Source organism: Schistocerca americana, chromosome 8 (genome assembly GCF_021461395.2).
Source record: "Schistocerca americana isolate TAMUIC-IGC-003095 chromosome 8, iqSchAmer2.1, whole genome shotgun sequence".
Taxonomy (NCBI): domain Eukaryota; kingdom Metazoa; phylum Arthropoda; class Insecta; order Orthoptera; family Acrididae; genus Schistocerca; species Schistocerca americana.
The window spans coordinates 202,742,585-202,770,189 of record NC_060126.1 but is presented as its reverse complement, the minus strand read 5'-3'; the positions used below and the strand labels follow the sequence as shown (position 1 = coordinate 202,770,189).

General features: G+C 38.1%; 1 protein-coding gene across 1 annotated transcript in view; it reads left to right on the top strand.

Annotated features, from left to right (window-relative positions):
• Positions 1-27,605, top strand: part of LOC124545168 (regulatory protein zeste-like) — a 117,229-nt gene that overhangs the window by 80,704 nt on the left and 8,920 nt on the right. Inside the window, exon 5 of the mRNA XM_047124004.1 lies at positions 9,529-9,753. Within this exon, the coding sequence (XP_046979960.1) occupies positions 9,529-9,753 (225 nt within the window). The remainder of the gene's footprint in view (positions 1-9,528; positions 9,754-27,605) is intronic.

Sequence of the window (27,605 nt, the reverse complement as noted above, 5' to 3'; positions counted from 1 at the left end):
TAGCAATCACTCATAGCTGATAGAATTTGTGGTGCATAGGAACATGCAACAACACACTGACAGTACTAGTTTTTAAGCTTGTGCTCTGGTCTTATAGTTTTAACCAACCAATATGTTTGCAGTTGGGTTTCTGTGTGCTGCAAATCAGCGGCTACCAGCATATAATTGGCTTTTCACATTTTAGTTTGCTAATCTTGGTAACATGATACTTACAACACCACAGCTTCTAAATTGAAGCACATAGTTATTCATAAATTTTATAAACCAATCTCCAGTTGATGAAAATTATTTATATAGTGCTGTTTGTTTATACACTTCATTTATTTACATGATTAAGTGTTAAGATTTACCTCCCCTAGTGATTTTACACCCTTTCTTTCCACTTGAAGGTAATGCCAACAGTTTTCCAATGAAATAATGCACATAAGCAGCTTCATGGTGTCTCTGCATCAGTTCAATGTACCCAATGATAGTGAAGTGAATTTTGCAAAGCTTAGGGTGAAATCATAAAAATTGGAGGTAGTTGTCCCCATTTATTGCCTGGCAGTACATATTGGTCTTTCTTCACTGACTGAAAGTAATGTGTAACATCTGTGCTATCATTCTTTGTATTGTATGCTGAGTGTTTACTCTGTCTGTCTGTCTTAGGATCCCATGTACTGTGACAATATTCTGATATATGTTATGGAAGTGATTATTCAGAAGAAAAACATTTATAGTTCAGCAGCTATTTTCCATTACTCTGGTAGTGAAACAAATCTTTTGTTATTTTCGCAACAGCTCAATGCTTGTGATTTTTCTTTTGGCTTCATTGTTACTCTCATATATTTGCGTGACAGGAATGATTATAATTGTGACATACAACCTTCTAGGGAGAAGCTACAACACTTTTGCATTGTGTGAAATACATTTGTCATGTTTTTATGTTGACAGTTTTGAACAACTGTAATTGTACTGGACATTTGCAGTTTACTTCAAATAAATTCCATTTTGTTTTGTATCTTGATTATATTCACATCTTCTCCTCAGAAATGATTCATGTGGTGTCACCGCCAGACACCACACTTGCTGTCCGCCCCGGTAGCTGAGTGGTCAGCGTGACAGACTGTCAATCCTAAGGGCCCGGGTTCGATTCCTGGCTGGGTCGGAGATTTTCTCCGCTCAGGGACTGGGTGTTGTGTTGTCCTAATCATCATCATTTCATCCCCATCGACGCGCAGGTCGCCGAAGTGGCGTCAAATCGAAAGACCTGCACCAGGCGAACGGTCTACCCGACGGGAGGCCCTAGCCACACGACATTTCCATTTACCACACTTGCTAGGTGGTAGCCTTTAAATCGGCCGTGGTCCGTTAGTATACGTTGGACCCGCGTGTCGCCACTATCAGTGATTGCAGACCGAGTGCCGCCACATGGCAGGTCTAGTCTAGAGAGACTCCCTAGCACTCGCCCCAGTTGTACAGCCGACTTTGCTAGCAATGGTTCACTGTCTGCATACGCTCTCATTTGCAGAGACGACTGTTTAGCATAGCCTTCAGCTACGTCATTTGCTATGACCTAGCAAGGCGCCATATTATTCAAGAATGTATTCTGAACAGATAATATTGTGAATCCTGTACCGTCAAGAGCGACGTTCATCATTAATGGATTAAAGTTAAGTATGAAACTAATTACGTCCACCTTCTGAATTCTAATTCCTTGTCATGTTCCAGACCTCACGTCAGTATAGTTCTTGCCTCCTCACGCCAGCCTGCGTGAGCTAAAACGTGTGCATTTCGGCCTCCACTCGTAACACGGTGTTGGCTCTTCTGCCAACACAACAATTCAGGCATTCTACATGGATTTTCTGAACACGCCACTCTATTCCAGTTTTGCTATTAGTAGAGCAGCCATGGTTATAATGTTTGATTTCAACACCAGTGTGCGTTATGGGCATTTTCCTCTTCCCAGAGAACTAGCTCACCCATCAAAAATTAGAAGACATGCAGCTTAATGCGCAATCTGAACCACAGAATAGTTTGTAATTTTTGTGACACAAATTAGAGTGAGTTCTTTTCTTAATTTAGTTTGCATGCAACACTATTACCGTATTTACTCGAATATAAGCCGCACTCGAATCTAAGCTGCACCTGAAAAATGAGACTCGAAATAAAGGAAAAAAAAAAAAATTCACGAGTCTAAGCCGCACCTGAAATTTGAAACTCGAAATTCAAGGAGAGAGAAAAGTTTTAGGCTGCACTTCCAAATCGAAACAGAGTTGGTCCATTGTAATATGAGACACAATTTAGGTCGAATGAATGACGATACACCTACAGTAGTTTGGTTCGAGTCGTAAGCTTAGCAGTTAAGCTTTACCAGGTAGCCATTGCTAAGCGTCAGGCGCTCCGTCCGTATTTATACGGGTACCCTTCCTTTTTCACGTGCTTCGTCTGGTTTGAATCAATTGCTTACTTTGCTTTGATCTGATAAGTACCGTTTTATTTGTTATAGGTGTTTACGTCACTCTAAGCTGAAAATGAATTACTGTACTGTGTCATGTATTGTTTGTCGCATTCTGTAGTGCGTGTTAACGGCCTGTCACTGCTCGTGGCATGGCTTGCTTTTGTGCGCGCTACCGTCGCTTACAATTTAAAAAAGAAAAAAGAGGAATCGTCTCATTAGCGAAATAATGGCAAGAGACTGCTACTTGTTGTTACTTACACTGCTGCCTTCTTTGATAATGATCAACAAGAACCAAATAATAGACTGCATCTGGTAGAACATGTTCTGAACGAGAGTTAGGCAAAAAGTTTTCTCCGTTTGAAAATCTTTGCGGCTGATTCTTTAGTACATCAAATCCTGCACAGAAATTACTCACATCTTAGATTTAAAAATCTAGTCAGTTGCCGGGCTTCATTTTTGACTGTATCACTATTAGGCATAAGAATAATACGAATACAAACATGACACGATATGTATATTCTTCCGTGTTTGCTGTTGTCTCACTCTAGTTTTGTAGTTTATTAGGCAGACAGGATTTAAATGAGATAGCAACAAACATGAAAGAATACATGGCAAAATGTTTATATTCATATTATTCTTATGGTGAAGAGAATACTGCACGTGATTCACATTTCATCAGGTTCCTATTAGCAACCATCTCTTCTCACAGGTAGGAAAAAATTGAGAACGTAGAGTTGGCCATATTGACAAACATCCCAAACAGTCATGCCAGTCGGATTTTCATAGTATATTGAAATTCTGCTACATTCGAAGATGAACAATACGGAATTTGTATTTACTTCGTTGGATAATGTATGAAAATGCAGTGGTCGAAACTCAGGGCAGAGAAAAAAAGCTCGTCTTCCACCCTTTTTTTTTTTTAAATTTATTTATTGAAGCAGAGGTTTTGGCACCATATTTATCTTTGTGCCTACAAAGCATGCCTGTGTAGCGCCGCTACATATATTCGACGGCAGAAATTAGTTGTGGCGGCACCTACCAACATTTTTCAGAACTTCCGCTTGCTTTGCACTTGATTCTAAGCCGCAGGTGGTTTTTTGGATTACAAAAACCAGAAAAAAAGTGCGGCTTAGATTTGAGTAAATACGGTACTTAGCTCACAATGACACACATTTCATCGATGTTATTGGCTTAGATGAGTGAGATAATCAGTAAAGATCATATTGGCTAACTGGTTACACATACAGAACTGAGACTAATAATGAAAGTCCACCCTCAGGTTCTCTGTTGCAAATTTCTTTATTTGCACGTAAGGGTTTCAACTTACAAAACTGATCTTCAGGCTGTATGTGCAAATGAGAAAATATGCTGTAATTCTTGAGCCAGTTTATATTGACTTCAAGCCATGCCACATGTGTGTTGATCTGTGCTTTACGTGCAGCCTAACGACAGAGTAATGTGAACGAATGAGGTTGTGGTAAAGCTAATGGGGTGATATTTCATTGCTCTTAGTCTTCGTATAAATAGTTAGATGAGACAGTTCTCAAATCAGGAGGTCGCTGAGGGTAGAATTGACTTTTTTTAAGCCACCTTAGCCTTGTTGTTGGTTAGGGCTTCAGGTGTCACACCCTGCGGCCATTAACCCTAATGAGCCCTTGTTTGCAAGTAATTGACAAAAAAAAAGGAAAAAAAAAGAAAAAAGGTCTCGTGATCCACTAGAATCTTTAAAATCTAAAAAACTGTTATGCTGAAGATCGTGTGTCCTTAATGGTCAAGTGTGTTGGTTACCTTGAGACTGGACATGGTGAATTGATAGTCAGGAATGCTGCTAAGGTGACAAAAATGCTGTCACCAACACCCCACTGAGTTTGGACAAGGTCATGTAATAGGGCTACGAGAAGCTGGACGTTCTTTCTGTGATACTGCAGAAAGACTTGGAAGGAATGTAGCCAATGTACACGATTGCTTGAAGAGGTTGTCATGAGAATGTACAGTTGCAACAAGGCCAGGCTTTGTACGGCCGCATGGCACTACCGAGAGGGAAGACCGTCATGTTCGGCGTATGGCTCTGTTGCAATGTACTGCATCTGCAGCAGCAATTTGAACAGCAGTGGGAACACAGTGAACGGTTACAAATCTGTTACCTCAGGGGCAGCTTCAAGCCATCGCTTTGCAGTGTGCATTCCATTGACCCCAAACCAGTGCCATTTTTGGCTTCAACTGGTGTCAAGCAGGAGTTCATCGGAGAGCAGGGTGGAGGCCAGTTGTGTTTTCTGATGAATGCTGGTCCTGCTTTGGTACCAGTGATGGTCTCGTGTTGGTTAGGAGGAGGCCAGCTGAGGATTTGCACCAAAGCTGCATGTTAGACACAGCGGACCTACATCTGGAGTTATGGTTTGGGGTGTGATTTTGTATGACAGCAGGAGCACACTCATGATCATCTCATGCACCCTGACTGCAACTTTGTATTTTAGTCTGGTGATTCGATGTGTTGTGCTGCCATTCATGAGCAGTATTCCAGGGGGTGTTTTCCAGCAGGATAATTCTTGTCCACATACTGCTGTTGTAACTGAACATGTGTACAAATCATTGACATGTTGACTTGGACTGCTCATCAGCATATTTATCTCCAATCATGCACATATGGGGCATCATAGGATGACAGCACCAGCATCATCCACAGAGAGCATTAACTGTTCCTTTATTGACGGACTGAATGCAACAGGCATGGAAATCCATCTGCCAAACTGATAATCACTTATATATATTACCTAGACGGATGTATTCCTAAAATTTCATTCCTTTACATTAATAATTGTTTTGGTGTTGCAATTTCTTTATTTCCTCCCATCAGTGTATTTTATTTGCTCTCATTTTTTCTTCCATTTATTCTTTCTTGTGTTGAATTTCTGTATGTCTAATTTTAATTATTTTTATATAAAAGCAAAGATGAGGTGACTTACCGAACAAAAGCGCTGGCAGGTCGATAGACACACAAACAAACACAAACATACACACAAAATTCAAGCTTTCGCAACAAACTGTTGCCTCATCAGGAAAGAGGGAAGGAGAGGGGAAGACGAAAGGAAGTGGGTTTTAAGGGAGAGGGTAAGGAGTCATTCCAATCCCGGGGGCGGAAAGACTTACCTTAGGGGGAAAAAAGGACAGGTATACACTCGTACACACGCACATATCCATCCACACATACAGACACAAGCAGACACATTTAAAGACAAAGAGTTTGGGCAGAGATGTCAGTCGAGGCGGAAGTGTAGAGGCAAAGAAGTTGTTGAAAGACAGGTGAGGTATGAGTGGCGGCAACTAATTTCAAGTCGTCTTTATTGAGTCAGTCCATCTTGACCTAGGTCTCCCTCATGTCCTCAGACTTGGCCTCCATCATTTCTTTTGATATTCTTCCATCTCCCATTCCCTTTTCATGTCGAAACCATTTTAATCCATTCTTCTCAATTCTCTCATTGAGTTCTTCTTCTCCAATTTCATTATGAACATCTTCATTCTCATTCTGTCTCTCCTCATTTTCCCTAACATACTTTTTATGAATTTCATTCCACTGGCTTGCATTGTTCTCTCCTCTCTTATTGTCATTCCCCAAGTGTATGATGCTTATGTCAGATGAGTGAAAAGTGCGTCTTGTACCACACTTCCTCACACTTCATTGGCACCTCCCTTCCCCAGTCCAAGCACCTCACACCTGGATAAAATGCATTGCTTTATTGTACCTCTTTGCTAACTTCTGCCACCTTTTCTTCATTTTCTATTATCATAGTTCTTAGATATTAAAAGTTATTCACAATTTCTGTAGTTTGACCTTTAATGTTAATCTGTCCCATACCTTCTTGTCTCCTCTGGTTACAACCAGAGTTTTTTTCCCCACATTGCATTTCATTCCATATCTCTCATTTTTTTAATTTAAGGTGTCTTGTTAGTTCTTCTATCTTCTTACTGTTGGTTCCCCACACCATGAAATCATTAGCAAACTAGCAATACGTTCACCTCCCTTCCTATGTGAGCTTTTTTTCTCTCATACAATTCCATCCATCACCATTATATATAATAATTGTGGCACCACACTTACTTGTTTCTACCCTGTAACATTCCTAAACCAATCAGTTCTACCAACTTGGGTGTGGATGCAGCTGAAGCTTTTGTCATACATTACTTGAAGGATTTCCATTTGTTTTTGCATTCCTTTCCTCTCTTTATAAATCTATGTTTTATTTAAATCTTCATCTGCTTTATTATACCCATAATAAATATTATACAGGGTGATTCAAAAAGAATACCACAACTTTAGGAATTTAAAACTCTGCAACGACAAAAGGCAGAGCTAAGCACTATCTGTCGGCGAATTCAGGGAGCTATAAAGTTTCATTTAGTTGTACATTTGTTCGCTTGAGGCGCTGTTGACTAGGCGTCAGCGTCAGTTGATGCTAAGATGGCGACCGCTCAACAGAAAGCTTTTTGTGTTATTGAGTACGGCAGAAGTGAATCGACGACAGTTGTTCAGCGTGCATTTTGAACGAAGTATCGAAGTATGGTGTTAAACCTCCTGATAGGTGGTGTATTAAAAGTTGGTATAAACAGTTTACAGAGAATGGTTGTTTGTGCAAAGGGAAAAGTTCTGGACGGCCGAGAACGAGTGATGAAAATGTAGCACGCATCCAGCAAGCATTTGTTCGCAGCCCAGGAAAATCGACTCGCAGAGCTAGCAGAGAGCTGCAAATTCCACAATCAACCGTATGGAGAGTCCTACGAAAAAGGTTAGTTATGAAACTACCCGAGGCGATGGATCGGCCGCCAGGCAGCCCGTGACAGAGCACTTCATCACTGGCCTCCAAGAAGCCCTGATCTTACCCCCTGCGATTTTTTCTTATGGGGGTATGTTAAGGATATGGTGTTTCGGCCACCTCTCCCAGCCACCATTGATGATTTGAAACGAGAAATAACAGCAGCTATCCAAACTGTTACGCCTGATATGCTACAGAGAGTGTGGAACGAGTTGGAGTATCGGGTTGATATTGCTCGTGTGTCTGGAGGGGGCCATATTGAACATCTCTGAACTTGTTTTTGAGTGAAAAAAAACCTTTTTAAATACTCTTTGTAATGATGTATAACGAAGGTTATATTATGTTTCTTTCATTAAATACACATTTTTAAAGTTGTGGTATTCTTTTTGAATCACCCTGTACAACTGTTGTTGGCAACAATTTTTTGTCAAAGTAGATATGATGGGATTTGGGTCGATCTTGACCACTCCAGTGGGATCTATATTATTGGTTATTTGCCATTAACCATCACAAATCAGTTCCTTTTTGTTTTTCTGTTGACTACCTTCTCTGTGTTTTCCTCTTGCATTTATTCTTTGCAAGTGCGGAATTTAAAATGTGTGAAAACACGAATCTATCAGCCAACAAAGGACACGATAAAAGAAAGGAGAAATTTGGTGAAGAACTGAGAACTCATACAAGTGCCTTACACAATGAGCTATCTATTTATAAGAAGATTTCTCTTATTTCTCAAAACTCTCCCGGTTTTATAAATGCAGATGCTGTAATTATGAGCAAACAGATCACACTAGAAATGATTTGACTATTGGAGAATGTTACTGTTCACAATTAGAACCCTATTTTACATGGCAAAACTGATGATATATGCCTATCCATACTGCTACATATTGATTTGCAGATTTTTTTAAATTCCTTAAAAAAATATGTTCATTGCAGTGTACTCTCAATGATGAAAATATATTCCAATTTTGAAGCACCTCGATTGAATTACATTCTGTTAACATACAAACCAAGAGCAGCTGCCCATACCAAAGCCAGTCTTCGTTATTCTAGGAAAAGTCTCTAAGGAAATGGTTTCTTCCTTTTCTAGAGAAGAGAATATTTGAAGAAATTGTGAGATTGTGTCAAGAAAGGCAGAATAAAAATCAACAAACTGTGTCTGATAGTTTTTGAAATGACTGGCAGTCTAGCGAGAGTGGCTGGAAACAGCAGTCATGTGTGCACAACGTCGGCCTGCTTGTGTGAATATGTGGGTGTTGTCCTTTCTTTTCTGAAGAAGGCTTTGGCCGAAAGCTTAGTGTAATGGTCTTTCTGTTGTGCCTGTCTATGACTCAATGTATCATCTTTATGTGTGTCATCTTTATGGTGAGTAGCAATCTCTCCTTTCATGATTTTTGATGTTTTAAAAATTTGTGTGACAGTAAAAAAGTACATCATGTTGTAACAAAAAGTAAATTTTTGTGACCATTGCAAAGCCAGCACAAATAGATTGTCGCTTTTGTATTTAAAGCAAAAGATCAGTATTGTGAAAATTTAAGTATTATGATAGGTAAATAAAAATAATTAAAATCACACAGGCAAATTCCAAATAAAAAATTACAGTCATTAAAATGACTTTGCAAAAGATATTAAAACTAATTAGTTGAATAAAAATAAGGATCACAGTCAATTTGGTAAAGACAAAAGGATATGTGATACTTGACAGTGCTTGGACACTCTACCTTCAGCATGCCACCTAGATAAATTAAATGCTACACTACAGTGCTGTTTTGGTAAAATAATCTGTATTATTTCAAGGCTCTAGTGAAGCGCAAGAAATTTCATTTATGTTGATTACTCACAAATGAGGCCCCATCTGAATGAATGGCTGCAGGGTGTAATACCTGAGACCATAACTTGCACCACCATATAGGAGGCTTCAAAAAGTTGATTCAACTCTTGAGAATCTTTCCTCGTCAGATCAGTGAAACACAAAGGTAACCACTTCCGACAAGAACCATTTCTTGTAAAGCACTGTTGCCTTAAAAAAGAATCTGCTGATTGATAAATGCTACAATAAGTTGCATGTTGCAGAAATGACCTTTCTCTAAAGATGTTCCCTTTCCTAGTTGCTTCTGCATGCAGTCACACAAGAGATATTTCTTGGAGGTCTGAACTGCTAGCTATATAGCATTAATGGTGACAGTATCCTGTAATACTAGCTCATTCTGAACTGAGTAATGTACCACCTAGCACCAGGATATCTCGTCTGCGCCTAGTTATATTGCGTGGTGCACGCAGGGAGAAACCTTCGATGGCATTGGTGCTGTGGCAGCCGCCAGCTGGGAACCTGGGTGAGCAGCTGCGCAGTGCTGCACGCCTCAACGCTTCTCATGCGGCTGAGGAAAGGCAGCAGCAACAGCAACAACAGCAGCAGCAGCAGCAGCAACAGCAACAGCTAGACTCCAATGACAATAACAACACGCCTGCTGCAGTTGATCTGAATACTTTTACGTCACAACAAGGGTATGTATCAACAGCTCATAAATCAGCAAAATCAGTAGTTTCTCTGTGACTTCAAAGACATGTAGCCCTTTGTGCTCCCTTTTGCAGACCACTTGAAGTAACCCCATGATAAGAGTGATATGGTGCTCCAGATTAATTTGAATACATTTGTCATCACATGTTAAGCATCAACTAAATAATGTTTTTGTAATCTTTAAAACTAATGGCCTCTGATTGATGTGCTTAGAACAGTTTACCTGCTTCAATATAACAACAGGGGGACATCCAGTAAGTAACGTCTATTTTACAGTAAAATTGCAACCAACAAAGATTTTAGGAAGAATCAGTGTAATTTTTGCAGCTATGTATCTAACGTCACTTTTGTGTATGGTCTGTGGTCCTTGCACCTATCAAGAATTTAGAGGGAGGGAGGGGGGGGGGGGGTCAGAAGGATCCAGTGCTGGCTTCTAACGATAAAGAACTATATGCCAGCACATTTCCTTTGCTTGCTGGCCAGAAATAGAGGAAGAAAATTTCTTTTCCCCCAGACTGAAAGTGGCTACTGTTAGGTTGCATAATTAGATAGTAACGAGTACTAGTGACTTCAGCTAAAGAGATCCTGCCACTGTTCACTCAACAGACTCAAGGCTAGATTTTGACTCAAGGTACTGACTGAGACTGGAGCATCAGGCCTTTTACATTTAGGTAGTTTCATGTTATATGGTTTATTTGTATGAGCAATTGTAAGGGTATGACATGAGTCTTTTTGCATTCACTTTTCGCACTCGTATGTAAATATGGCTGCAAGGTGACATGTAAAATTGTTTATTATTATTAGGTATTATTATTATTATTATTATTATTATTATTATTAATTTGAAATATGGACAAGATTTAGTAATTCCTGCCCATCACCTTTTACATGTTACAAAAATGGAAATTCTTCTATGGAATAGGAGGAGTTGGCAAGGAGAAACATTTTCAGTTTGTTTTCAAATTTAACTTGTGCATTAAACAGCCATTTTATATCACTGGTAAGTAATAAAAAAAAATTGGCACCAGCATTGTGCATCTCTTTTTGTGCTAAAGGCAACGTTAATGTGGAGTAATGAACACCAGATGAGGAATAACTGTACTTTAAGGCTGTAGCCAAAATACCCAAAGCCTTAAACAGGTCACTACAAGATGATCATGGGTGAGTGACACATATTATTCTTAACAGCACATTTTAAGCAGTGGTTCCCAACCTTTTAGACCATTACTCCTGAGTGTCTCCCTCCCCCCTCCCCAAACCATCTGTTGCCCCTCCCCCTCCACCACCAACTTTAGCACCTAAATAAATTGTAGTAAGAAAGACTTTTCTTGGAACACTTGTATTTTTAAAATGATGAAAGATGAATTATATATTTTGTGCGTGTGTGTGTGTGTGTGTGTGTGTGTGTGTGTGTGTGTGTGTGTGTGTGTGCACGCGCGCGCATGTTAGAATGAATGACAAAGGAATTCATGGTGCATCGTAAGTGCTACCCACAACACTTTCTGAGAAAAGAAAGCTAGCTATCCACAGCGAGGGTACACACTTGTTACAAAACATAGAGGCCCCGCAACGCTCTTATCCATTGCGCCACTTGCTTGATGTGCACACTGCAACCCTATTTAAAATCAAACAAGGTTAGATGTGTGAATTGTACTTAGTGTTCGTAAGTTCACTTAATTGCTACACTCCTTACTTCTGAACTGGCAGAAACTGGACGACTTTAGTCTGTTATTGCTTTGTGTCTAACAACTCTGTTATTATTAATAATAATAACAAACTGTATACAGCACTATAGTAGCCCTCATGGAGTTACTTCTGTGCCGTGCTGTCAGTTAGTTAATTTTCTCTTTCAAAGCGAGTAATGAAGCAATTTCTGGACTATTACAATTAGTATCTACATCTTGGAGAAGACATTTTTTAAAGATATTTAGCATTTGTTACGTATATGTCTCATTTATATCATCAGCGATACACAGGGCAAAGCACAACATATGTGTGTAGTGGGTGAACAATGTGAGGAACCCGTAACATCCACCTCATTAATGCTATTAATCCTCAAAGTAATTATAAATAACTTACATAATCAATATTGGAGTCTTACAAAATTGTGATAATAGTAATGATTGTTTGTAAATAATTTAGTTCATGACTGAAACAAAATCAAATCACTCAGTTTTTACCCCTCAGCTAATTCCATTTTATCCCTCAGGGAGTAATTACCCCCTAGGTTGGGAACCACTGTTTTAGAGGAATGAACATAATTTTTCTTGAAGATGAGCTACCTGAGAACATAATTCCATATGATAGTATCAAATGGAAAATAAGCAAAATGTTAACTTACTGATCTGTCTCTCCCAAGTTTTACAATTTTTTGAAGTGCAAATGTGGCTGAAGTAAGTTGTTTTAGGTGGTACTAAGTGTGCTTTTTTGAGTTTAAATTCTTATCAAGATGAGCACGCAATGTTTTTGAAGTTATTATTTCCTCCTCATGTGTTACACGCATCATTGGTGTAATACCTCTGGATGTACAAAACTAAGGATACGTCTTTTTGAAATTGAGTGTGAGAAATTTTCCAAACAGACAAAAACCTCTTCTACGTTATTACTCAAACCTCTAATATTACAATGAAATAAGCTGAAATTACTGTTCTGTGAATTCTTAAGCATTTTGTGGGGCTTTTCTGTCATTTTAATTTCTTTAACAACAGAGAGCTGGTTCCTGGCTCTAACCAAAAAAGGGTACCCCAATGACACCATTAAGCACGGTGAGTATGCTTTCTGTGATGGGGGCTCCCCTTACATTATCTGCAAGAAGCTGAGCCAACCTATCTTTCTCCCTCTTACTCATGTATAGGCTCTATCTAATACACCCACATCTCCCAGTTATAGCAACAAGCACTGCACTGACATGAGATTTATTTCAGTCAGGAGCATCATGCTCAACTCTGTGTTTAAACAGCTGACAACAATGTTAACACAGGGCTGGTCATGGTTGTTGCAGGATGTCCACAAAACTTACACTTGGGATGTGTGAAGCTGGTACTCCTATTCCATCTAGGTCACCCTTATTTCTGTAATTTTAGCCAGACTGTTTCCTGCTTAAATTAATTAGCTCACCTGATCCTCTTAATCAACTTGCATTTGCCTCCTTGACATGTATTGGCTTCTCTTCTGCCTAGAGAACCACATCCACAACTCCAAAGTTTTGGTGGAGAAAGGAAAACATTTAGGATGGGGAGAGAGAGTGCTTGTAAACTACTTAATCCACATTGTTTCCTGAAGAGACTTTTGCCTTAGCTCAGCGGGGAATAAGAAGAAAATAATTTAAAATCAGCCAAACAAAGAAGTTTGATACTATTTATTTAGCAGAAATTTTCTCTTGAGAGGGACATTAGAAACCCTAGCATAATTTCCATTAACTCTGTGTATCAGGATTGGGACTTCTTCATTAGTTTGTGACCAAAAAAGATTCAGAGATGTACCTACACTACTGCTTTTTTATTTTTTTAGGGGAAGTGAAACATGATAAGTAGTACAGAGGAAAAAAGAATAGAGGCTTTTGAAATGTGATATTATAGCAATATGCAATATTAGAAGTGTGCATCAAGTAACTTATGAAGAGGTGCTGAACTCAATCTGGGAGAAAAAGGTTTTTTTATGGCATTTCAAAGTACATATAATTAGGGATGTTGGTTGGTAGGACATGTTATGAGGTATCAAGGGATAACCAATTTAGTATTAGAGGGCAGTCTGGAGGGTAAAAATCGTAGAGGGAGACCAAGAGATGAGTACACTAAGCAGATTCAGAAGGATGTAGGTTGCAGTAGGTACTGGGAGATGAAGAAACTTGCACACAATTGATTAGCATGGAGAGCTGCATCAAACCAGGAGAGCTCCATCAAACCAGTCTTCAGACTGAAGACGAGAATGACAGATACAAATACAACAATGTAAGCATGCAAAGAATAAACTTACAGTAAATGTTTTGGATGTGAAATGAAATCTATCACTTTTGTGGATAATAACATTGGACATTGACACTTGTCAGTCATTCTTCACCAATTCATCACTGAGTGCGATGTCTCCATACATTTCTTTCATTTCTAATTACTATAGTATGAGGTGTTGTTTTGAAGTATCAGACCTGTCATTCGCAGAAATACATGTATTGAATTTGAGGTACAGAACCCTAATCCTCCTTGGTAATGCACACGTCTCCCAGCACTCCTGCCGTTGTTGGAAACGCTCTGGAATGAGTCTTTCGGAATGGTGATCAGACAGGCCATCATATCCACATGGTGTCTTCTGTTGACACAAATTATTTTCTTTTTGGAGACTTTCCAGCTTGGGAAGTCGTTAAAAGTTACACGGTGTGTTTAGAAAGTTGGGGTTACTGTTTGCATTGTCCAGCAGGACCTGTGCAGTTTCCCCAATGGCATTTCTTTTGCTCCATTGTTAACAGTTTTGGTACAAATTTCGTGCCCACCCTGCTCTTGCACAAGTTGTCTGTCAGAATTGAAACTGAATGAGGTGATGCAGTGGTTAGCACACTGGACTCGCATTCAGGAGGATGGTTCAAACCCACCTCCGGCCACCCTAATTTAGGTTTTCTATGATTTCCCTAAATCGCTTCGGGCAAATGCTGGGATGGTGCCCTTGAAAGGGCATGACCAACTTCCTTTCCTAATCCGATGGGACCAATGACTTCGCTGTTTGGTCCCCTCTCCCAACCAAGCGAGCAAAATTGAATATGCCAATGCAATGCTTACCTTCATCTCATTTGAAAACTCTTGTATTGTTATATGTTGATCTTCTTTGACCAAAGTCTGCACTTGTTCAATGACACTGTCATTTCGGCTTATTGAAGGTCTGTCTGAACATGGTTAGCGCTCCTTTAATGTGCGGCCACATCTGAAATGATTGTACCATTTCTTTATCGTGAGTTGCTCATGGCATTGTCCTCAAAAGCCTACTGAACCTTGTAAATGGTTGTCACTGGAGTATCACCAACTTTTGGCAAAATTTGATACATTATTGCTGCTCAGTTTTTTCCATAATTTTACAAACTAAATGAAATCCAATGAGTGCTCACTGTGTGTCCTCACTCGTAGGCAAAATATGTGCCTCAAGTAGAGTTTAGTGGCCAGTAACCAAAATACAGTTCTTTCCTACAACATCTGGATGTCACAATGGACCATCATACTAACCTGTGTGTAATACTGCAGCAAAGATAAAAATGAGGCTCAACATCTTGTACAAGCTCTGTACAGGTTGGGGAGTGAACACAGCAGTTCTGTGAATATCAGCTGTTGCACTGGTCTGTCCACTTGCAGACTGATGCTGTCCTATGTGGCTTTACAGTACACATACTGCAAAAGTTAAGACCCACTTAAATGATACAGTTATGAGAATATCAGGCATCATCAAATCAGCACCTCTGAAACACTTATCAATGTTATCCAACATCCTTCCCCCTCACATATGAAGACAAACAGCTCTGCCAAGAGAATGGCAGAACAGTAACTGCCATTACGTCAGGACTACAATCCCTAGAAACCAGAAAGATTTAAATCTAAGAACCTATCATGGAAGCTTGGCAAAAAAACTCATTAAAAATAGTGTTTAGATGTTGATCAGACCTGTTATGTAGAATGGACCTAATCAAATATTGACCACTTTTATCAACAGTCCATGCAGACCTCTACCTAGTTTCAATATACTAAGAAAGGAAAGGACATCTTTAAAAAAAATTAGGATATATCTTGGAAGATGGAAATTCTGACTTCACAAGAAGGGAAAAATCTGAAAACCTTTTTTTTTTTTTTGCAACTTTGACAGTATGACACACCCCACCCACCATGTGGTATGGAAGGTCCAGAAGGAGATGAACACATTACCACCAAGGATGATGTGAACTGACTGAAAATGCTGGACCTTGGATTTCAACCTACCAAAATGTTACCAACAAAGCCATTTGTAATATTGTGTATAAGCCTTTTTAACACATTCGTATTTCCGATGAAGTGTGCTGTGAATTCAATGAGTTGGTAGCAATTTCTGAAGTGAAGTGATTAGTTGCATCATCAGAAAAAAGTCATATCATTTCTTTCTGTGAATACAGCTGTTGAAAACTTACATGTATTGTAACAGTAGATGTGCTTAATTGCATAATCTGTAATCATTTATAGCTGAAATACTTGAGGTCTTATTTTGAAAATATGTTACTACTGCAAAAATGGAAACTTGGTTGTTACTCCAGTGATACTCTTGTGCTTCCTGTGGCAGAATCACAGGCCAGTTCTCAGAAAAATCACAGTGAAGTACTAAACATATTCGTTCAGCCTTCTACATGTCTCTTCACTTCCACAATACAGTGGTATAGTTTCTCCCGATGTTGGTGTTTTACTGCTTTCATAGACCATTTCATAAAATGCCAGTTGAAATATCTGTGGTGAAATGTTTCTTAACGAGTTTATTCTCTTCCCATGTAGCATATCATAATTGAAGAAACAATACTGCATAACAGACATTTTTGATTTTATAGATTTCTGCCAGTTTATGTGAGTTATGAATTTGCATTTCTTTACAATGACAATGAAACTTTAAAAATATTTGTGCAAATAAAACAAGGCAAGAAAAAGTGTAAATTTTTAGTAACTGTAAAAGACTGAAATACTGCCTAACTGGACTGTCAGAAGCACTGTGTGGCAGTTCACAAATGATGCTGTTGTCTATAGTGAATTTACAATAGCAGAGAACTATATCAGAATGATTAAAGACATGCGGAGGGTCGATAATTAATGCAGTTTTCCTCACTATATAGAGAAATGCCTCCATCTGTAAGGTGAAATGCTGGCTATTTCAATCAACTTGAAAGCTTGATTGAAGAACTGCTCTCCAACATTGAGAGAGATGGGACAAGCAGTGACAGTGTGTTGTGGTATTTTACATGATAAATTAACATAGTTACACAAAATTGTTTCTTCAGTGGTGATATGTATCTCCAAGAGAGTCAACTGTTATATTTCACACCAAGTATCAGTAAGGTGAGCATCACCTTCCCATGGCAGTCACCACATTCCGTAACACTAGAACTGCTGATATTTGGACAGCCCTAAAACCACGGCTGGGTAAATAAAGACCCGCATGTCTTTCCCTTTTATTATCCTGTGTCACTGTGTTATTGTCACTACTAATGAATCTATTCTTTGAAGTGAAGTGCTGTAAATTTTATTATGAAATCAACAAATATTAAGTAGCTTTTCACAAGTCATTTGTAATTTAAAAAAACTGACACACATTTACTGGGTGCCTTTATTGGCTACCATCACATAATGAGCACAAATAGTAGTCTTTTGATGTACATTTGTTGCAGGCAGTTTTCTTGCGCATTGAACCTTTAAAGATGATTTTTTTTTCCTTCACAGTGAGCCTTGGCGTTTGCTTTTCTTGTCTCTCAGCAATGTCTTCAGATGTGAGTGAGGTACTAGTCTTTGTGACTACTGTGTACTTCTCAGCAAGCTCCTCCTCCAGCTGCAGTATAAAGTCTCTGTGTTTCAACTTTCTCTCACTTAGAGCATTGTGCAATACCCAGGCATTTTTCCCTGCCAAATACAGCAAATTGTAAAATGTGGGAACAGGCTAATGTCTCGATGGTGCTTTGACAGAGTATTTGTGAGCCATTTGATCAACCATGTCCACTTCATATCTAGAGCCATTATAAAATGTAACTGTGTCTGGCTTCTTTTTTAACCCATCCTCAATTTTAACGTAAGGATGCATAGTGCGGAGAATCAGGATATTTTTGTTGCTGTTTTCCTGATAAACTGTCAGTGTGGTATCATTCTTCTTCAACGATACTGTGCTGTATAACACTTCTTTTGGCTTCTTGATACAGACTGGAATTTCCCTGCGAGATTAATTTATGGTGCCCACTAGATTAGTAGCATTTTCTTTCAAGGTTTCAGAGAGCATCAAGGAGGTGGAAAAAATCGTCACATGTGATATTTCTTCCTCTATTGAGGTAAGGTTGCATCAATTTTTTTACAATAAAATCTCCAAAATGCTCATTACTCGGCCTAGTTTCATCCTTCCCCAGATAAGGGAAAACAATCACAGTATATTTAGTGCCTTTATGTACTGCCATCCAGTGCTTTTGCCTGTATTTGTCTGGTTTTGAAGCCATGAACTATGTGAATCTGCAACAGCACTTTGAAAGAAAAAGCTGTTCATCGATTGTTAAATATGGACCCCATCTGTAACTACATTGTGCATTCACAATGAACTCATACCAGTTTTCTGATACCAAAGTGAACTTGTCTTCTTTCAGTCATTATGATCTTGTGGATCTAATTTCAAATCTGAGATAACATTATGTCATGAGCCTTTGCTGACTTCACAAAATTATTTCCCCATTTCATTGACCACAATGTGTCTTGTTCTAGGCTCTGCTCTTCACTCCTATAGCACCACAGACGTGCAGTATAGCTATAAAGGCTTCCAGTTGCTCAACCTTCATAGCCCAGTTATCTGAACCCAGTACTTGACGTGATTTGGTCTCAGAGCATTTTACAATATGTTTCAAAAATTTTTACGTCACCATAAGATGCCAAGCACTGTAGTAGGTCTCATTCATGTTTCATTTTGTTTGTGGAGGTGGTCCTCGATGGTCTTTGAAAACATTCTGTTGTCCATATCTGCCAGCTGATGAACAGTCATACATAACTCCCGCTTTCCAGATTGTTCCATCCTGGTGCAGCAATATCGCTTCCTGAAGGAAATTGAAATAGTCCACAACCTTTGTCATTTCGTTGTTCACAACACCCAAGGCTACAAGCTGACGTAGCCCTTTTGGCAGCTTTTCCTATAATAATAGTAATTAGTATTTTGACAAATATTGGCATTCTTCAATATATTGTGGAATATTAGAACAAAAAAAAGAACCACCTTCCTAAATGTGAAATAAAATGTGTAAAAATTCAAGAAAGCAACAATGTATGAACATAAGTGTTGCAATTGATATTTGTGCCTATGCAGCACATACATAAACAATAATTATTATAAAAATGAACACATAAACAAGTATACCTTCCTCATCAGTAGAACTTCCGGAGGAGTAATCATCATCTGATGAAAAATATGGAACTGCAGGTGGTGGTAATTTTACCTCAGATGCCGACACCAGCGGCATGTCCTCAGATTCATGATCCAAAATCTCATTTAGCCTATTTATAATGTCCTCTTCTGTTCGTAAACATTTGGTCATAATAAATTTGTATGTAGCAATCACTATGTACACAGTTAGAATGCGCTACTAAAACTGTATTTCATAGAACAAAGCACTGGCTGTGTAATACTTGCATACACTGCTGGAAAACGATGACGTCATCAGGCTTTGGGATAAAAGGGGGTTTTGCGATCATTGACCAAACACAATACATATAAGCTTGAAGCTACACAGAAAATGTGATTGTTATAACGGCTACAGCTGAGGAGTCAGAATTGACCTGTCTGTGGTTCTAGGGGAATCTTCATATTTTTCTTTCAAGGTTTCCCCATGAAATGTAAAATTAAGTATAATTGCTAATTACCTCATTTTCTAAAAAGTCACAGAAATTCAACACTCTAAGCAATAACACAAAAGAGTGAAAACCAAAGAAGTAAGAAGTGGGTCACGAGTGACCCAGCTGCAGCTCTAGTGTTAAACAATTCTTCCATTTTATGTCACATACTACTAATGACTTCACATGCCCAACCAAAGTGTCATATACCAGGATCTAAATATGTTCCTCAAAGTTATCTTGCAAATTTTAATCTTTGCACAGCACAAACATAACAGATATTTCTAGTGCTGCATAACACTTTGACATTCCAACATGGCATAGTGAATGTTTCTTTTATGATACTCTGGCTCATATATATTTTTATTTTCACCATGTTGTCTCCTACAGCTGTTATAGTGACAGTGTCATCTTCATTGTCACTTAGGTCCTTTGTGTAAATAAAGGATGAGCATAATGAGTAGTTTTCCAAATGCTCCTTTCTGCAGTGCTCTCATTCCTTGATTTGTACACAATGTATTTTGATGCAGATTTAATGTGTTGCAAAATATGGTTCAAATGGCTCTGAGCACTATGGGACTTAACATCTACGGTCATCAGTCCCCTAGAACTTAGAACTACTTAAACCTAACTAACCTAAGGACATCACACAACACCCAGTCATCATGAGGCAGAGAAAATCCCTGACCCCGCCGGGAATCGAACCCGGGAACCCGGGCGTGGGAAGCGAGAACGCTACCGCACGACCACGAGCTGCGGACTAATGTGTTGCAAAATAGTTTTCTTTGAGAGGGACCTAGGATAATAGTTAGAACTTGTATTTTTCATCATAAGATGCACACAATTCAACATCTGAATTGCTGTTTAATAAAAATCCCTGACAAGTCGCACTAGTTTCTTTTGATTCATTTTCTTCTGAAGATGGAATTTGCACTTTAAAGAGTGTGATCACCTTTGTTTTTGAGTAATCGTCTGTAGCTTCATTAAATTCTTAACTTTCTTAACTTAACTGGCTATGGTTTTTTTACAGAACTTACACTAACCACTTCAGCTCACTTATTTAGAGACTACAGTTCTTCCTCTGCAGATTCAGACTATATTATCCACATTATAGGAGCCATTTCCTTATCCACTCACTGTAATTGTTGATCTACTGTCAAAGCATTTAGAACAAAGAAACTCATCACTGGAAACATCTTTAGTTTGAAGCTGAGCCTCAAGTGAGAACTGATGATCCCAACCTGAAGGATTTTTTTTTTCTTCTAGTCTTGTGTATCACTCAGTTATCTATTTTCAGTTGGTCAGCACACTTCCTTCTCCTGTGACCTCAGTCAGAAAACATTTCAGACACAATCATTCTTCCCAAGAGAAGCCTAAAACTCAATCAGGAAAATTTTCACAATTTCTTAATGGCAGGGACAGGAAAAAGTAGTTTTATTTCTATGGCCAAATTCGGGGTTTATTTATTGCCAGATTTGGTGTTGATTTTTTTGCTAAAGTTGGTGTTGATTTTTTTCCCCAAAGATGGTATTGATTTTCTTTTTGCCAAAGTCAGAGTTCATGTTTTTTGCCATAGTCAGTGTTGAATTTTTTTTCCTTGCTGAAATTGGTGTTGACTTCTTGCCAAAGTCAGTGTAATTTTTTCCAAATTTGAAGTTTGTGAAATCCAGGGTTGTTTTACCAAATCCACAGTTATTGTTTTCCACATCCAGTGTTATTTCTTTCTACATTCAATATTATTTTTTGCCCCATCCAGTGTTATTTTTTGCCATATTGGTGTTATTTTTTGCCATATTGGTGTTATTTTTTGCCCCACATTTGGTGTAATTTTTTTGCCCCACATTTGGTGTTATTTCTTGCCCCACATTTGGTGTTATTTCTTGCCCCATATTTGGTGTTTTTTGTCAAATCTGGTATTATTTTTTTGCCACATTTGTTGCTATTTTTTGTGCCACATTCGTTGCCTTCTTTTTTTAATTTCTTCATCAAATCCGGTGTTGTTTCTTTTTATTTTCACCATCTTTGGTGTTATTCTTTTCCTCGAACAATCCAGTGTCATTCTTTTAGTCAAAGTCTGTGCTGTTATTTCTGTCAAATTCGGTGCCTTTCTGTCTGTCAAGTTTGGTCCACTTTATTGCCATAGTTTTTGAAAACTTCATGCTTTTTTTTAACCAGTTTTGGAGCTGCTTTTTTTGCCAAATTTGGTGTTTTTTGCAATTTTGGTGCTGGTTTTATCTCCACATGAAGGTTCTTTACATAAAACATGAATGATGATTATTCATGAACCTCAGAGTTGCGAAAATTAGAAGTCCGATTTCAGTTTTAACGTTTAATAACTATCAGTTACAAATAGTAACCTGCCATCCTCAGATTTATAACCATTCTAGATTGTAAAATTATGAATTCCGTGATCTCTCATAAAATCACTGATTTTGCATTATTTCACTTGAAAAACTCTAATAATGTGTTAGTTTTTGCATTGTCATTTTCCTGTCCTTACTTATTGGTACTGTTGGACAATAAATTTGGAGAACTGCTGTCTTTGTTTGCCAGTTGACAACTGGACAGTCAAGACATGTATCTTCTCTTTTATATGCTAGGCCTAACATATAGAAACATCTGGATGATTTCGTATTGTTTTAGTAGATTCTGTTACATTCTGAAACAGCCTGAAAAATGTGTTTCAAAACTACAATCATGAAATAATAATAATAATAATAATAATAATAATAATAATAATAATAGTATGTTCTGCCAGTCGTAAAAGGCGACGAAAAGAACAAACCACTAATAGGGCTAACCCCCCTTTTAGTGTGATTAGTTGGTTCAGGACAGAACTAAAGAAGCCTCGGACAAGCGCTGTCATGGTCGGGGACGACGCTTGAACCCTATGCCCGCCCACAATGGTAACGACACTGCTAGCCAACTGGAAAATGATTTAAATCCAAATAGAGGTGTTTTGCAAGATATGCTTCCTGCAGCCACCCTAGAAGGAAAACAAAGACAGAGGATGAGATGGTCAGATGAAGTTAACTGACACCTCATGTTCTGTTATTACCAAGCAACAAACCTAGGAACCAACACAACTGGATACAGATCACAAGTATACACAACATTTATTATCAGATACTCAGAATTAAAATTTTTAACAGAATGACGACTAGCTGACCATATCCCTGTAGTAATCAAAAATAACAGGATACCCCAGTCAGAATTAGAAAACATCAAACAACAAGTACAACAAATACTGGAACAAAATAATGTGCAATCAGAAGAAGAAGAAAATACAGTAATGGACTCAAACATCCCAGAGCAAACAAACAAAGAACAACACGCATCAATTAAACAGTCAGAGGAAAACGAAATCTTAAGACAGCCACCAGAACAAGCACAAATAGAACACGAAGTGACACACATGTTAGATATAGAAGAAAAATTTCAGCTGACATATATAGAATACAAAGACACAAATACAGACATTAGACCATTCTTGCATAGACCGCCAAATAAACCACAAGTCGAAACAACAATAAAAACTATCAACATAATCATACACAACAAAATAAATGAAAACACAACTATGGAAGAGTTACAACTACTGGTTTATATAGGAGCACTCACTACACTAAATATACACACTAGGGAGAGATCAGAACCAACCAACACACAGAAGAAACCCACAAAACCAGCATGGCAACACAGGCTACAGATCAGAATAGAAAAACTGAGAAAAGACATCGGACAGCTAACACAATTTATAAGAAATTAAATGTAAAAAAAAAAAAAAAAAAACGAAAAAGGTTAGGTAAAATCTCACAACAAGAAGTGATAGAGCAATTAGATGAAAAGAAGCAGAAATTACAAGCATTGGCCAAACGACTTAGAAGATACAAAAAAAGTGAAAATAGAAGGAAACAAAACCAAACATTCAACACAAACCAAAAGAAATTTTACCAGACAATAGATAACACACACATTAAAATAGACAATCCACCAAACATAACAGACATGGAACACTTCTGGAGCAACATATGGTCAAACCCGGTACAACATAACAGACATGCACGGTGGATACAAGCAGAAACAGATACATACAAGATGATACCACAAATGCCTGAAGTGATAATTTTGCAACATGAAGTCACCCGAGCAATTAATTCTGCTCACAATTGGAAAGCCCCTGGAAAAGATAAAATAGCAAATTTCTGGCTAAAGAAATTCACCTCAACACATTCACATCTAACTAAATTATTTAACAGTTACATTGCAGACCCACACACATTCCCTGATACACTTACGCATGGAATAACTTATCTGAAACCTAAAGACCAAGCAGACACATCAAACCCAGCAAAATATCGCCCCATAACATGCCTACCAACAATATACAAAATATTAACTTCAGTCATTACACGGAAATTAATGACACATACAACAAAGAACAAAATTATAAATGAAGAACCAAAAGGCTGTTGCAAAGGAGCATGAGGATGTAAAGAGCAACTGATAATAGATGCAGAGGTGACATATCAAGCTAAAACTAAACAAAGGTCACTACACTATGCATATATTGGTTACCAAAAAGCTTTTGATAGTGTACCCCACTCATGGTTACTACAAATATTGGAAATATACAAAGTAGATCCTAAATTGATACAGTTCCTAAACATAGTAATGAAAAATTGGAAAACCACACTTAATATCCAAACAAATTCAAATAACATCACATCACAGCCAATACAGATTAAGCGTGGAATATACCAAGGAGACTCATTAAGTTCTTTCTGGTTCTGCCTTGCTCTGAACCCACTATCCAACATGCTAAATAATACAAATTATGGATACAATATTACTGGAACATACCCACACAAAATCACACATTTGCTATACGTGGATGATCTAAAACTACTGGCAGCAACAAATCAACAACTCAACCAATTACTAAAGATAACAGAAGTATTCAGCAATGATATAAATATGGCTTTTGGAACAGACAAATGTAAGAAAAATAGCATAGTCAAGGGTAAACACACTAAACAAGAAGATCACATATTGGATAACCACAGCGACTGCTTAGAAGCAATGGAAAAAACAGATGCCTATAAATATCTAGGATACAGACAAAAATAGGAATAGATAATACAAATATTAAAGAACAACTAAAAGAAAAATATAGACAAAGACTAACAAAAATACTGAAAATAGAATTGACAGCAAGAAACAGGACAAAAGCTATAAATACATATGCTATATCAATATTGACCTATTCATTTGGAGTATTGAAATGGAGTAACAAAGACCTAGAAGCACTCAATACACTTACATGATCACAATGCCACAAATATAGAATACATCGCATACATTCAGCAACTGAAAGATTCACATTAACCAGAAAGGAAGGAGGAAGGGGATTTATCGACATAAAAAGCCTACATTATGGACAGGTAGACAATTTAAGAAAATTCTTTATAGAACGAGCAGAAACTAGCAAAATACACAAAGCAATCACTCATATAAATACATCGGCTATACCACTGCAATTTCATAACCACTTCTACAATCCTTTAGATCACATAACATCAACAGATACGAAGAAAGTAAATTGGAAAAAGAAAACACTACATGGCAAGCACCCGTATCATCTAACACAGCCACACATCGATCAAGACACATCCAACACATGGCTAAGAAAAGGCAATATATACAGTGAGATGGAAGGATTCATGATTGCAATACAGGATCAAACAATAAACACCAGATATTACAGCAAGCATATTATTAAAGATCCCAATACCACAACAGATAAGTGCAGACTTTGCAAACAACAAATAGAAACAGTAGAGCACATCACAAGCGGATGTACAATACTAGCAAATACAGAATACCCCAGAAGACATGACAATGTAGCAAAAATAATACATCAACAGCTTGCCTTACAATATAAACTTATAAAACAACATGTTCCCAGATACAAGTATGCACCACAAAATGTACTGCAGAATGATGAATACAAATTATACTGGAACAGAACCATTATAACAGATAAAACAACACCACATAACAAACCTGACATCATACTCACCAATAAAAAGAAGAAATTAACACAACTAATCGAAATATACATACCCAATACATCAAATATACAAAAGAAAACAGGAGAAAAAATGGAAAAATACATCGGCTGAGGAAGTCGAGGACATGTGGCATCAGGATAAAGTTGACATTATACCAATTATACTATCAACTACAGGAGTCATACCACACAATATCCACCAGTACATCAATGCAATACAGCTACATCCAAACTTATATATACAACTACAGAAATCTGTAATTATTGATTGTTGTTGTTGTTGTTGTTGTTGTTGTTGTGGTCTTCAGTCCTGAGACTGGTTTGATGCAGCTCTCCATGCTACTCTATTCTGTGCAAGCTTCTTCATCTCTCAGTACCTACTGCAACCTACATCCTTCTGAATCTGCTTAGTGTATTCATCTCTTGGTCTCCCTCTACGATTTTTACCCTCCATGCTGCCCTCCAATGCTAAATTTGTGATCCCTTGATGCCTCAAAACATGTCCTACCAACCGATCCCTTCTTCTAGTCAAGTTGTGCCACAAACTTCTCTTCTCCCCAATCCTATTCAATACCTCCTCATTAGTTATGTGATCTACCCACCTTATCTTCAGCATTCTTCTGTAGCACCACATTTCGAAAGCTTCTATTCTCTTCTTGTCCAAACTAGTTATCATCCATGTTTCACTTCCATACATGGCTACACTCCATACAAATACTTTCAGAAACGACTTCCTGACACTTAAATCTATACGCGATGTTAACAAATTTCTCTTCTTCAGAAACGATTTCCTTGCCATTGCCAGTCTACTTTTTATATCCTCTCTACTTCGACCATCATCAGTTATTTTACTCCCTAAATAGCAAAACTCCTTTACTACTTTAAGTGTCTCATTTCCTAATCTAATTCCCTCAGCATCACCCGATTTAATTTGACTACATTCCATTATCCTCGTTTTGCTTTTGTTGATGTTCATCTTATATCCTCCTTTCAAGACACTGTCCATTCCGTTCAACTGCTCTTCCAAGTCCTTTGCTGTCTCTGACAGAATTACAATGTCATAGGCGAACCTCAAAGTTTTTACTTCTTCTCCATGAATTTTAATACCTACTCCGAACTTTTCTTTTGTTTCCTTTACTGCTTGCTCAATATACAGATTGAATAACATCGGGGAGAGGCTACAACCCTGTCTCACTCCCCAACCACTGCTTCCCTTTCATGCCCCTCGACTCTTATAACTGCCATCTGATTTCTGTACAAATTGTAAATAGCCTTTCGCTCCCTGTATTTTATACCTGCCACCTTCAGAATTTGAAAGAGAGTATTCCAGTCAACATTGTCAAAAGCTCTCTCTCTAAGTCTACAAATGCTAGAAACGTAGGTTTGCCTTTTCTTAATCCTTCTTCTAAGATAAGTCGTAAGGTTAGTATTGCCTCACGTGCTCCGACATTTCTATGGAATCCAAACTGATCTTCCCCTAGGTCCGCTTCTACCAGTTTTTCCATTCGTCTGTAAAGAATTCGAGTTAGTATTTTGCAGCTGTGACTTATTAAACTGATAGTGCGGTAATTTTCACATCTGTCAACACCTGCTTTCTTTGGGATTGGAATTATTATATTCTTCTTGAAGTCTGAGGGTATTTCGCCTGTCTCATACATCTTGCTCACCAGATGGTAGAGTTTTGTCATGACTGGCTCTCCCAAGTCCATCAGTAGTTCTAACGGAATGTTGTCTACTCCCGGGGCCTTGGTTCGACTCAGGTCTTTCAGTGCTCTGTCAAACTCTTCACGCAGTATCTTATCTCCCATTTCGTCTTCATCTATATCCTCTTCCATTTCCATAATATTGTCCTCAAGTACATCGCCCTTGTATAAACCCTCTATATACTCCTTCCACCTTTCTGCCTTCCCTTCTTTGCTTTGAACTGGGTTGCCATCTGAGCTCTTGATATTCATACAAGCGGTTCTCTTCTCTCCAAAGGTCTCTTTAATTTTTCTGTAGGCAGTATCTATCTTACACCTAGTGAGACAAGCCTCTACGTCCTTACATTTGTCCTCTAGCCGTCCCTGCTTAGCCATTTTGCACTTCCTGTCGATCTCATTTTTGAGACGTTTGTATTCCTTTTTGCCTGCTTCATTTACTGCATTTTTATATTTTCTCCTTTCATCAATTAAATTCAATATTTCTTCTGTTATCCAAGGATTTC